The sequence below is a fragment of the Periophthalmus magnuspinnatus genome, chromosome 21 (assembly GCF_009829125.3).
Source record: "Periophthalmus magnuspinnatus isolate fPerMag1 chromosome 21, fPerMag1.2.pri, whole genome shotgun sequence".
NCBI lineage: Eukaryota > Metazoa > Chordata > Actinopteri > Gobiiformes > Gobiidae > Periophthalmus > Periophthalmus magnuspinnatus.
In genome coordinates this window covers 933,572-947,608 of record NC_047146.1, presented here as the reverse complement: position 1 = coordinate 947,608, position 14,037 = coordinate 933,572, and the positions used below count along the sequence as shown (strand labels likewise).

The 14,037-nt window shown below is 46.2% G+C and overlaps 1 protein-coding gene across 1 annotated transcript in view; it reads left to right on the top strand.

Annotated features, from left to right (window-relative positions):
* ptpn4a (protein tyrosine phosphatase non-receptor type 4a) overlaps nt 1-10,937 on the top strand; it is a 35,203-nt gene extending 24,266 nt beyond the window's left edge. The window contains exons 18-26 of the mRNA XM_033986611.2: nt 146-302; nt 1,022-1,182; nt 1,294-1,384; nt 2,404-2,465; nt 3,041-3,187; nt 3,432-3,560; nt 4,498-4,646; nt 5,240-5,375; nt 7,042-10,937. Of these exons, the coding sequence (XP_033842502.1) occupies nt 146-302; nt 1,022-1,182; nt 1,294-1,384; nt 2,404-2,465; nt 3,041-3,187; nt 3,432-3,560; nt 4,498-4,646; nt 5,240-5,375; nt 7,042-7,812 (1,803 nt within the window). The 3' untranslated portion in view covers nt 7,813-10,937. The remainder of the gene's footprint in view (nt 1-145; nt 303-1,021; nt 1,183-1,293; nt 1,385-2,403; nt 2,466-3,040; nt 3,188-3,431; nt 3,561-4,497; nt 4,647-5,239; nt 5,376-7,041) is intronic.
* Nucleotides 10,938-14,037: the final 3,100 nt, after the last annotated feature.

Below are 14,037 nucleotides of genomic sequence, written 5' to 3'. Positions count from 1 at the left end.
AGTCTCATCTTTTCCCTGGTTAATCATTTGTGTTGTTTTTAAGGTGGAGTCTCATCTTTTCCCTGGTTAATCATTTGTGTGTGTTGTTTTTAAGGTGGAGTCTCATCTTTTCCCTGGTTAATCATATCTGCCTCTTGTTTTTAAGGCGGACCTGTGCGTGCCGCGTCTGAATGAGGGAGACCAGGTGCTGCTGATAAACGGCAGGGACATCTCAGACCACACCCATGACCAGGTGGTCATGTTCATCAAGGCGAGCTGTGAGAGCCACTCGGGGGAGCTGATTCTGCTCGTAAGGCCAAACGGTGAGATGCACCCCCTTTAATGTTCCCTACAACAACTATGTATACACAATTAGACATGAGTATAATGAAGAAGCCACTAGGGGGAGCTGATTCTGCTCGTGACGCCAAACCATAGACTGTATAAAGTGGACTGAGTGTGACGTCTCCCACAGCTCATCAAGGCTAGAGCAGGTATAGGAGCCAATTTTTTTCAAGTATCATAGCGACCAAAGAGCCAATCAGGAGCGAGGCTGTTGAAGGTAACGCCTCCTCCCGCCCACACCGCTGGTTTAGCAGAGAGCGAGCGCTTAGCAACGCTGTCAATCAAACCTGTTGCTAACGCTAACAGGAGTGACCTTTGGGGAAAGAAGGACCTGATTTGTCTGTTTTTAATGTTCATATCTTGATTTACAGACACAATAGTGAAAGAAAAACCCCAGGATCATGTAGAGGGTTAATACGAACATTTAAGACCAAAATGAGTCTGAAGCAGCAGAGACAGAGAGAGGACACAGTTTATACACAGAAAGAGAATTGGAGCCAGAGTCAATGGAGCAGGAAGTGCACCATGATCACTTCTGTTTGGAACGCGGCTGCTAGCACGTTAGCTACGCCCATTTACATAAACAGTCTGTGGTGTTTCCTCTTTTACTCCTCTCTGTCTGTTTTTCTTGGGCGTAGAGCTGTACCTCTCTGTCTCTGACATGTTTCACTCGTGTGTTTGTCTTCCATGTTTTTAGCGATCTACAACATGGTGGAGGAGAAGGACTCGGAGCCGGAGTTTCAGTACATCCCAGAGAAAAGTCCAATCGACTCAAGTGTGGACCAAAACGCCCTGAGAGAGTCCATGAGCGCGCTGAGGGAGGGGCTCCGGCAGGGGGCGCTGCTGCAGCAGTTTGATGTGAGGCGCACTCTCAGTACATGTAGATTATGGGCTGATTTAACCATGTTAAATTATGTTTACCTGTATATAAATATATATGTGTGTGTGTGCTCTGTGCTGCCCCCACAGGCCCTGTACCGGAAGCGTCCGGGGATGACCATGCTTTGTGCCAAATTACCTCAGAACGTCTCGAAGAACCGCTACAGAGACATCTCCCCCTGTAGGCGGATTTACACTACAGCATGTCATTTCATAAACTGATTTAATATTAACATTAAAGGGGCAGTACGTGTCACAGCTTCAGCATTAAAGGGGCAGTACGTGTCACAGCTTCAGCATTAAAGGGGCAGTACGTGTCACAGCTCTGTGTTTGACAGTTAAAAGGTGAATTCTGACCTGTTTTCCAGCTCAGTTTGGCTCTAGAATATGTTGTCTTTATTTCATTGTAGTGTGTGTATCCTGCCTCCTACTGTTTTAAAAAGGTACTACACTCACATCTGACCCTGTGTCCTGAGCCTTGACCTGCAGATACAGACACATAAATAAATGACACTATGCCCATGTTTGTTTGTCATTAAAGGTCCTTTATGACACAGAATACACTCTTGTAGCTTTGTCATGTTCTAATGATGTTTCCTCCTCAAAAACAGACCTGGAGTTGTTTTTTGTTTCATTCACACATGTTTGAGTCACACTTTATTATTAGTCTGTAACATCTACAACACTCAAAATGCTCTGTTCCACCTTGTGATGTCATCAAGTGGTGGTCCTCAAGTGACCAGCTCCTTTTACCTTTAGTTCAGTCGAGATGAGCGGCAACTCCAGGACTGAAATGATTCAATTGATTCTAGAAATGAAGGTGTGTGGAGTTTAAAAACACAGTGGAGCACTTCCTGTATCACCACATGATGACATCACAAGGTGGGACAGAGTGTTTTTTTCAGTTTGAGAGAAGAACTCAGCCTAAATCTGCAGTTTTGTGCGTTAAATATGTGTGAACAAAACAAAACACAACTCCAGGTGTGTTTTTTGAGGAGGAAACATTAGAGCAGATCAGAGCAGTGCATTATGGGCGTTTTAAGGATAAACCGGGATTATAAAAGTTGTGTTTGTTGTGAACATGTTTCGCTCATATCTGGGGTCACACAGAGGTCATGTTCATGGAGTTTAAAATCTAAATCCTACAAACTGGTCCTTTATGGTTGCGGTCAAACATGTGATTTTGTTCTTCCTGTCCAGACGATGCCACTCGAGTGATTTTGAAAAGCACGGACGATTACATCAACGCAAACTACATCAACGTGAGTCTGAGTCTGTTTCTGTTTCATTAGACGTTGTTTGAGCAGATGTTTCCTGTCGCCGTCTGATCTGAAGGTTGAAGGTTTAAATCCCGCTCTTCAACTCAGTGTCATTGTTGGTTGGTTGTTGTCAAGTGCTTTGGAGGCGCTGAAAACAGGATCATTGATTTACCATCTCTCCTGCCCCTCTCCTCTACTCACCCCTCTCCTCCTTCCTCCCTGTCCTCTCTTCCTTCCTCCCTTCATCCTTCCTGTCCTCTCCTCCCTCCATGCCCCCTCTCCTCTCCCCCTCTCCTCTACTTTTCCCTCTCCTCCTGCCTCTGTCCTCTCCTCCCTCCCGCTGTCCTTTCTTCCTCTCCTCTCCCCCTCTGCTTCTCCCTCTGTCCTCCCCCCTCCTCCTCCCTGTCCTCTCCTCCCTCTTCTCCTCTTCCCTCCCTCTATCCTTTCTTCCTCTCCTCTCCCCCTCTGCTCCTACCTCCCTCCTTCTGTCCTCTCCTCCCTCTATCCTCTCCTCTCCTCCTCTCCTCTCTCCCCTCCTCCCTCCCTCTCTCCTCTCCCTCCTCTCCTCCCTCTCTCAGATGGAGATTCCGGCGTGGAGTCTGATAAACCGTTACATCGCGTGCCAGGGGCCACTGCCGCACACGTGTCCAGACTTCTGGCAGATGACCTGGGAGCAGGGCTCGTCTCTGGTGGTGATGCTGACCACACAGGTGGAGCGGGGACGGGTAAGTGCGCCTCCCCCCCTGTGTCAGATGCCCTCCCCGTGTGTCAGATGCCCTCCCTCTCCTCTACAACTGAACTGATGTAAATCTTAAATTACTCAGAATTACAATATAAAAACCCGTCACGTGGAACTTCTGGATTACCACCTGATGATGTCACAAGGTGGATTCAAGTGTTTTGAGTGGCTGCATGTGTTATTGAAGCGTTTCTATGACGTAAGTGTGATGATGTCATTCATGTGCGCAGGTGAAGTGTCATCAGTACTGGCCCAACCCCGAGAGCAGCGCGGCGTACGGCGACTTCAACGTGACCTGCCACAACGAAGAGGGCGGAGCCGCGTTCCTCGTCAGAGAGATGACCATCATGCACAAGCCGGTGAGAGGGGGAGGGAGGGAGGAGAGAAGAGAGGAGAGGGAGAGAGAGATGACCATCATGCACAAGCTGGTGAGAGGGGGAGGGAGGGAGGAGAGAGGAGAGGAGAGTGAGAGAGAGGAGAGAGATGACCATCACGCACAAACCGGTGAGAGGGAGAGGGGGAGGGAGGGAGGAGAGAAGAGAGGAGAGGGAGAGAGAGGAGGAGAGAGATGACCATCATGCACAAACCGGTGAGAGGGAGAGGGAGGAGAGAAGAGAGGGAGAGAGAGGAGGAGATGACCATTGTGTACAAACCGGTGAGAGGGAGGAGAGGAAGAGAGGAGAGGGAGAGAGAGGAGGAGAGAGATGACCATCACGCACAAACCAGTGAAAGGGGGAGGGAGGGAAGAGAGGAGAGAGGGAGAGAGAGGAGGAGAGAGATGATCATCATGCACAAACTGGTGAAAGAAAGATAGGGAGGGAGAGGAGGTGAGGAGAGCGGGAAGAAGAAACAGGAGGGAGAGAGTAGTGGGGGGGATGGAGAGAAAGGAGGAGGGAGAGGATGAAGGAGGGACACAAGAGAGAGAGGAGAGATTACTGAGCAGGGCTGAGGATGGTGGGATGTTGAGTCTCCATGGCGACAGTGTGGGATGCGGTCCTGATGCTGTGGGAACTGTTTCCATGGAGACGCATCCGAATCATTCACAGAGATGGAGAGAATGTAGGACAACAAACAAAGAGCAGTGTGAGGGAGGAGTGAGATGAAAAAATAAAACCGGAAAGACGGGGAGGGCATCTGACACACATGCAGGGAGGCTGAAAGGACATTTGACACACAGGGAAAATGAGGGAGGGCATCTGACACACAAGGGTCTGAGAGCATAGGAGGGCATCTGGATACTTACGTGTGTGTGTGTGTGTGTGTGTGTGTGTGTGTGTGTGTGGTGCACCTCCTCAGAGCGGGCAGCAGAGGGAGCTGACACAGATCCAGTACTTGGCGTGGCCGGATCACGGCGTTCCTGATGATTCCACAGATTTCCTGGACTTTGTGACTCTGGTCCGGTCGAAGCGCTCGGGTCAGGACCAGCCCGTGGTGGTGCACTGCAGGTCAGGACCCGACTCGTAACACACTCACACGACGTCTACTTAGAGCGGGACGTGAAGCGGCAGGTTTAACGCGGACACTTCTGATACAAATGAATAAAAATGCTCTGCTCTAGTGTGATGTGCAGCTGTCCACAGGGGGCGCTACAGCATCACCTCAATGGACCAATCACAGCAGAGCGTCCGTCCCTGCGGGGTTAAACTTTTAAGAGTCTTTGGTGTTCCGGCACTTGTGTCGGTTCTGTCGTGTTCTGCCAGTATTGATACAGTGACAGCATGTTGAAGGTGTTCTACATGTATGTCTATGGTGGAATGTTCAGCAGTTACCATGGTGACTCAATGCACACACTGGCACATCAGTTAAAAAAAAAAAGGGAGGGACTTGTCTAACAGCACAGGTCATCTCACCTCTTTATGGTCAGATCGTGTAGAATAAAGCTCAGATTAAAGTCTAACAGAGCCTCAGACAGAGCAGTGCCTACAGTTAGCATCACACGCCCAGGGAATGTTGATGACATCAGCCGCAGAGAATTGATTGTTGGCCTCATCACCATGGAGACGGCTCTGTTTCTGATTGGCCGGTCGTGTCGTTGCAGCGCTGGGATCGGCCGCACCGGCGTCCTCATCACCATGGAGACGGCCCTGTGTCTGATGGAGTGTGGTCAGCCCGTGTTTCCTCTGGACATCGTGAGGACCATGAGAGACCAGAGAGCCATGATGATCCAGACCCCGGTCAGGACTCTACGCACGACCACAGCTTTAAAGACCGGGACTGGACAAGGACTGGACCAGGACTGGACAAGGACTGAATCAGGACTAAACCAGAACTGGACCAGGACTAAATAAAGACCAAACCAGGTCTAAACCAGCACGAGATGAGAACTAAACCAGGTCTAGATGGGAACTAATGGGGGATTAAACCGAGACTAAACCGGGACCAATCTAAAAAAAAAAATGAAAAGATTGGGCCAGTTTTTGTTTCATTCTAGATTAGACCTGGAACAGTCCTGTCACAGACCTGGTATAGACCTGGTGTAGACCTGGTGTGGACCTGGTGTAGACCTGGTATAGACCTGGTGGAGACCTGGTGGAGACCTGGTATAGACCTGGTGTAGACCTGGTGTGGACCTGGTGTAGACCTGGTGTAGACCTGGTGTAGACCTGGTGTAGACCTGGTGTAGACCTGGTATGGACCTGGTGTAGACCTGGTGTAGACCTGGTGTAGACCTGGTGTAGACCTGGTATAGACCTGGTGGAGACCTGGTATAGACCTGGTGGAGACCTGGTGTAGACCTGGTGGAGACCTGGTGGAGACCTGGTGGAGACCTGGTGGAGACCTGGTGGAGACCTGGTGGAGACCTGGTATAGACCTGTTGTAGACCTGGTGTAGACTCACTAAGCCAAAGTTCATCTTCTTGTCAGTTTAAATAAATTGGATCCATTTTTTAGCCCAAAAACATTAATGTGACGAGTTTGTGGAGCTGAAGCCAAAATAACGAGAATAAATTTAAGACAAATGTATTTTATTTTATTTATTTGGTCAATTCTGTCTCCCCTTTTTCTCTCCGTGTGTCTCTTTCTGTCTGTCTCTCTCTGTCTCTTCCTCTCTCTCCGTTTCTCTGTCTCTCCCTCTCTATGTTTCTCTCTTCATCTGTCTCGCTCTCCCTCTCTTTCTCTCTATGTCCTCTCTCTCTCTGTGTTTCTCTCTCTCTGTCTCTTTCTTTGTTTCTCTCTCCTTCTCTCCCACTCTTTCTCTGTTCCTCTCTTTCTCTGTCTGTTTCTCTGTCTCTCCCTCCCTCCCTCCCTCCCTCCCTCTCTTTCTCTCTCCCTCTATCTTTCTCTCTGTCTGTTTCTCTCCTCTCTTTCTCTCTCTCTCTCTGTCCCTCTTTCCTCTCTTTCTCTCTCTTTCCTCTCTTTTTCTCTCCCTCTCTCCTCTCTCTCTTTCTCTCCTCTTCTTTTCTCCTCTTTCATTGTCTCTCTTTCTCTCCCTCTCTCTCTCCCTCTCTCCTTCTCTCTCTGTCCTCTCTCTTTCTCTCTCTGTCTTCTCTTTCTCTCCCTCTCCTTCTCTCCCTCCCTCCCTCCCTCTCTCTCTCTCCTTCTCTCTCTGTCCTCTCTTTCTCTCTCTGTCCTCCCTCACTCTCTCTCTCTATCTTCTCTTTCTCTCCCTCTCCTTCTCTCCCTCCCTCTCTCTCTCTCCTTCTCTCTCTGTCCTCTCTTTCTCTCTCTGTCCTCCCTCACTCTCTTTCTCTCTCTTTTTCTCTCTGTCCTCTCTCTTTCCCTCTCTGTCCTCTCTTCTTCTCTCTCTGTCCTCTCTCCTTCTCTCTCTGTCCTCCCTCCCTCTCTCTCTGTCCTCCCTCTCTCCTTCTATCTCTCCTTCTCTCTCTTTCTCTCTGCACAGAGCCAGTACCGCTTCGTGTGTGAGGCCATTTTGAAAGTGTACGACGAGGGGCTGGTCAAACCCGTGCACCGGCCCGTCCAGCAGAGGGAGGCGGAGCGACCCCTGAACGACCAATCGCAGAGCGCCACATCATCATTGGCGGCGTGTGCGGAGGGGGAGGGGCCGGGAGAGCGCCACCTGCTGGAGCTGGACGAGGACGACGAGGGCGACGTGGAGGTTTTGGACATCACCGAGGAGACGGAGGGAGAGACCGAAGACGAGTGCCTTAGCGTGGGCAGCATCGGGAGTCGAACCAGCAACCAAGAGACCAGCAAAAGACCCCAAACCAGTCCAGAACCGGGCCCGGACTCGGACCAGACCGCGGAGGACCCTGCCGAGACTGGTTACGATCCAGAGAAGACCAGCGAGGACTTGAACGAAGGCATTTCAAACCACAAGGACGCAGAGGAGACCAGCACAGGACTAGAGACCAGTCTAGAATCCAGTCCGGACTTAGAGCGGAGTAAGGATCGAGAGGAAAACGGGAAAGACCCGAGCAAATCCGGTTGTGATCCAGGTAGAACCAGCCAAGACTCGAGCAAAAGCAGTTCCGATCTCGACAAATCCAGTTCTGAACCAGCCAAGACCAGCGTAGACCCAGACAAAACCGGTCCAGAGACGGAAAAGTCCAGTTTAAACCCCGGAAATCCCAGTCCAGACCCGGAAAACCACGACCAGGATCCGGACAGAACCAGCGCCGAGTCGGAATCCCGGACAGTAGAGCCACAATGAGCCCGCGGAAAAGAGGAGGCAGAAAAGCACAGGACAAAAGCGAATTATCAAAAGAACGTCGCCCACAAACAAAACAAACATAACGCCATTTATCTCATTGACCCCAAACAAAAACGAGCTCTGAGGGCCGAGCGGCGCCTGAACGCATCACGCCGTGTTCAAACGACACGCTAAAGACGCTGTACCTGGGTTTTACCGCCTTAAAAACACAACTAGATCATTTTAAACAGTTTGCAGTGGTCCAAAGTCACTCCTCATTGAACTTATGCATTCAGAACATCATAATCACTCGCCATGATGAGTTTATAAGCACTTTTCACACCAGAGACCACTCATGATAAAGTAGCATGTTAACAGTGCACTTCCTGATTCTCTGACAGTAACGCTCTTCATAATTCGATGCAGACAGATTTATTTTGACCCCAGAGCTGTTACTGTCAGACGCTCAGATACGCGGGAAAAATCAGGTACAGCCCCTTTAAAGATCAGAACAGTTTCAACGTGTCAGATATTTTCTATATTTTTTGTAAATTGTTCTGCCTCAGAGATTTAACATTTGTTTAGTCAATGAGGAAAGTGGTCCACATGGTTTGAGTTTAATTCACTGAGGAAATCTTCCATTAATAATCTCACATTTCCGAGTTAAAGGTGCAGTTTGGTTTAAATGTGACCCACAGGTTTAAAGACGGGGTATTCTGCAAAATCTACTCTTTTTTTTTGTATCTTTCTCCCGTGTTCCAACGCTGTTCCCTCATCAAAAACATCCCCGAACAGATTTTAGATGTCATCCATGGCATGTCTGAGTCATCTAGAGATCTCCCCACTTAGCAGTACGAGCTTGTACGAGGCTCCGCCCACAAGCCGACATCACCCACGCTCCACACGACAACTCTCCATAAATAAACAAGAACATGACACAAAACTGTGCACTATGACTTCACAAACCTGATGTGATGTGCAGTAGTTTCATTAGTGCGATGCAGGTGAGTGTGATAGAGCTCTGAAGGGGGAGGGGCTTAGCACAGAGAGCAAAGGGAGGAGAGACTCAGAGACAAAAACGAAAGTGACACTTAAAAACATGTTAATAAGTTGTTTTGAATGAATATAGTTTTTTCAAAATAACCTGATAGCAGTAAATACCTCCTCTTTAATACCCCACAGGACTAAATACCTCCTCTTTATTACCCCACAGCAGTAAATACCCCCTCTTTAATACCCCACAGGACTAAATACCCCCTCTTTATTACCCCACAGCAGTAAATACCCCCTCTTTAATACCCCACAGGACTAAATACCCCCTCTTTATTACCCCACAGCAGTAAATACCCCCACTTTAATACCCCACAGAGGTAAATACCTCCTCTTTAATACCCCACAGCAGTAAATACCCCCACTTTAATACCCCACAGCAGTAAATACCCCCACTTTAATACCCCACAGCAGTAAATACCCCCACTTTAATACCCCACAGCAGTAAATACCCCCACTTTAATACCCCACAGCAGTAAATACCCCCTCTTTAATACCCCACAGCAGTAAATACCCCCACTTTAATACCCCACAGCAGTAAATACCCCCACTTTAATACCCCACAGAGGTAAATACCTCCTCTTTAATACCCCACAGCAGTAAATACCCCCACTTTAATACCCCACAGAGGTAAATACCCCCTCTTTAATACCCCGCAGCAGTAAATACCCCCTCTTTAATACCCCACAGCAGTAAATACCCCCACTTTAATACCCCACAGGACTAAATACCCCCTCTTTAATACCCCACAGGACTAAATACCCCCTCTTTAATACCCCACAGAGGTAAATACCCCCTCTTTAATACCCCGCAGCAGTAAATACCCCCACTTTAATACCCCACAGGACTAAATACCCCCTCTTTAATACCCCACAGAGGTAAATACCCCCTCTTTAATACCCCGCAGCAGTAAATACCCCCTCTTTAATACCCCGCAGCAGTAAATACCCCCACTTTAATACCCCACAGGACTAAATACCCCCTCTTTAATACCCCACAGAGGTAAATACCCCCTCTTTAATACCCCACAGAGGTAAATACCTCCTCTTTAATACCCCACAGAGGTAAATACCCCGTCTTTAAGTCCTGAACAGGCTCTTTTCTCAGCCTGTGGTTTATAAACGTTGACGTGACGTCTGGACTCATGGGCTGGCCCTGGGTGTGTTTGAACTTTTATATACATTTTTTTTATTTTAATTCTATTTTTAATGATGTGAAACGATGAAACTGCTTCAAACATGTGCCATAAGGAAAAGGAGGAGTGAGCGTTTCTAAAATGTGGGTCGACGCAAACAAAACACAAATACAAAGGAACTGTATGTGAGAGTTTGATTTAAATTACATAAACTACGAAAACACTGGACATGATCTTGTTTATTTGTTATAATTTGGTGTTTTTTGGTTCCAATCAGAAAGCAGAACGTTCCTCACCTGACTCTCGTTTGGGTTGCCAGTTCCAAAGCTGAAATCCAGTCGTTTTACCCTCAAAAGCCTCTGATCTGATTGGTCACTGCCCAAAGGCTCAGACGTGTAGTACCTCTGTGAAGCAGCAGGGGGCAGGATACATACAGTTCCTTTAAATCTCTTATGATAATTCCTGACACGGCGGCTGTTCCTGTTTCCGTCTCCTCGGTGTTTTCCGGTCGGGCAGAATGCACTGATGCACTTTACGCGACAGACTGGGACACGGGACAGGTTTGGACGTGTTTTTGGGACATGTTTTTGGGACATGTTTTGGGACGTGTTTGGGGCGTGTTTACGGAGCGCCTGCATCCTTGTCGTGCCATACCCGGAGGACCTGATTTTCCAAACTTCCTTTAGCTAAAAAAAAAACAAAAAAAAAAACAGCAACAGTATTTATTCTTGTGTTCTCCCTGTGTCGCCCCCTGGTGTCCGTACGGAGCGCCTGCCTCTCGCTGTTGTCGTGTTTTGGTGCTTTTTTATTTTTATTTAAATTCTTCCATCTGTTTAAAAACTGCACTTTGGTCTGAAGTTTGGACCACACGGGACTAAAGGACCTGTGCTGTCTGTAGATGTGTCAGATGCCCTCCCATCCCCCCCTTAAATCCCTGTGTCAGATGCCCTCCCTCTCATTTTTCTTTAGGATTGCACTGTCTGTATATTTTATTTAAAGTTTTAACCTTTAACCTTTGGTTGTTTTTAAGAATATTTTTGAGCTGCCACTGACATAATTCAACTTTTATATTATTATTATTATTATTATTACTATTATTATTATTATTAATATGATATGAAGTATCCTCAAAGAAAAGGTCATTATTCAAACTATTGACTAGTCCAGGTTTAGTACCTTTTTTAATCTAGGTTTAGTACAGATTTAGTCTTGGTCTGATCCTTGTTTAGCCCTGATTTAGCCCTGTTTTAAACCTGATTTAGACCTGATTTAAACCTGATTTAGATCTGTATTAGCCCTGTTTTAAACCTGATTTAGACCTGATTTAAACCTGATTTAGATCTGTATTAGCCCTGATGTAAACCTGATTTGGACCTGGATTAGACCTGATTTAGACCTTTTTTAAAACTTGATTGAGATCTGGATTAGCCCTGATTTAAACTTGATTTAGATCTGGATTAGACCTGATTTAGACTTGATTTAGCCCTGTTTTAAAACTGATATAGATCTGGATTAGCCTTGATTTAGACCTGGATTAGACCTGATTTAGATCTGTATTAGCCCTGATTTAAACCTGATTTAGACCTGATTTAGACCTGATTTGGACCTGGATTAGACCTGATTTAGACCTGGATTAGACCTGATTTAGATCTGTATTAGCCCTGATTTAAACCTGATTTAGACCTGATTTAGACCTGATTTGGACCTGGATTAGACCTGATTTAGACCTTTTTTTAAACCTGATTTAGATCTGGATTAGACCTGGTTTTATCATTTTTTACATGAATGGCATATTGTTTGGTAAATGTGGTTCTCAAACTGTGGTACGCGACCCCCCATTATTATTATTATTTTTTTTATTTTCAAATGATCAAAGTTTTATATAATTTATTTATATTTTATTTGTATTAATCTGTTTCAGGTTCTTCAGAAATACAGTTTGAGTTTTACTTATCTGCGCTCACACCCGGTTTAGTCCTGACATCTACAGACCGTCCTGAAGCCCCTGTGGTCCAAAATACCTGTGTAAACTTGCTATTTCTCATTTTATTTCACTTTTCTAAAACCTCCAGGAGAGATTTGTGAATTAACCCGGATGCCCTGTCACCTCCTTCTTTTTAGCGCTTTGTTTTTATTTCAAAATCAATCGTTTCTTCTGGGTTTTGCTGGAGAATCGTACTGCTGTGTCAAACCTGCTAACTGGAGCATATCTGAGAGAATGGTTTTAGAATAGTACTTTTTACCAGTACTTTAAACTGGTACTTCAAACTAGTATTTCATACTGGTACTTTAAACTAGCACGTCAAACTGGTACTTCAAACTGGTACTTCCAGTTACTGCACAGGTTTGTGTTTATCAAGGTATAATGATGAAATGTTGAACAAAAGAAATGAAAAATGCCACTGAACTTCGAGAAGTTTGAATTCTGTATGTGTGAATTTGAAAGGTCCACCAGTCCTGGTCCTGGTTTAATCCTGGTTTAGTCCTGGTCTGGTCCTGGTTTAGTCCTGGTCCGGTCCTGGTCTGGTCCTGGTCTGGTCCTGGTTTAGTCCTACATTAGTCTTGCATTGGACCTTGTTACATTCTGGTTTAGTCCGAGTTTAGTCTTGGTTTAGACCCATTTGATATGTGAATGTGCCATGGACCTGTTTGGACCTCATTAAGACCTGAGTTAGACCTGGTTTGGATCTGGTTTAGTCCTGGTTTAACTGCTTTAACTGTTTCACCACATAAAGAATGACAGTGCCAAATGTGATGTATTTTCACTAGCAAAATCTTTTTCAATCTAAACCAGGTCTGGACCGAGGTGTGGACCGGGATCTGGACTGGAGTCGGGACCGGGGTCTGGACCGGGTTTGGACCGCGTCTGGACTAGTGGACCATAGCCCTGCTCGTTGGGTGCTCTGGTGCAGTATGTTGTTGTGAATAGTGATGATAATAAATGCGTGTACAGACCAGACTGTATATATGTGTGTATATATACATACACATATATACAGTCTATAGTACAGACTGTATATATGTGTGTGTGTGTAAGTACACACACATACAGTCGTACAGAGTGGAGTAAACTCCGCTTCAGTTTCAGAGGTTTGTGTGAGACTCAAACGGCTCTGGGACGTTTACACTCGAGATGTGACAAAAAAATATCCAGAAACAAGACAATGTTTTTAATTTGACAGAAAAATGTTTAAATTTGAAAAATGATGTTCTGTGGATGGTTCAGTCCCGGTTCAGTCCCGGTTCAGTCCCGGTTTAGTCCTGGTCTCTCAGTGTAAACAGCCCAGAGTTGACTTTAACAGCAGCTCTTATTGTGAAATGCCGTTTTGAGCGCTCTTATTGTGAAGGCCGGTGGAAGTCGTGCTGCTGACCTGGAAACGGACGAACAGTTTAATTTATGCTGATTTCATTTGATTTTTATTTGATTTTTATTTGATTTTGGCTCTGAGAGAATTTGTACGTCACAGCGCCACCTGTTGATTTGTGTAAATATGGCAGACTGTAAATAGATTGTTGTACATGACAAATCTTTAAATAAAAGGGAATTCAGTCGTGACCTGAGCCTGTGCTGCCCTGTGCTCATTTAACACGTGTGGGGTTTAAACCAGATGCCCTTCCTACACTTACAATAACATGGGTTTGTCTCATGTTCTCACCTCATACAACTCACATTTAGATTAGTCCTGGTTTAGATCTGGTTTAGTCCATAATTTAGTCCTGATTTTCAACTGGTTTAGCCCCGGTTTAGTCCTGATTTAGTTCCGGTTTAGTCCTGGTTTGGTCCTGGTTTAGTCCTGGTTTAGCCCCGGTTTAGTCCTGATTTAGTCCTGGTTTGGTCCTGGTTTAGTCCTGGTTTATCCCCGGTTTAGTCCTGATTTAGTTCCGGTTTAGTCCTGATTTAGTCCTGGTTTAGATCTGGAGTTGTGTTTTGTTTCATTCACACATGTTTGAGTCACACTTTATTATTAGTCTGTCACATCTACAAAGCTCAAAACGCTCTGTTCCACCTTGTGATGTCATCAAGTGGTAGTTTTCAAGTTAACTCCTCCCTTTACCTTTAG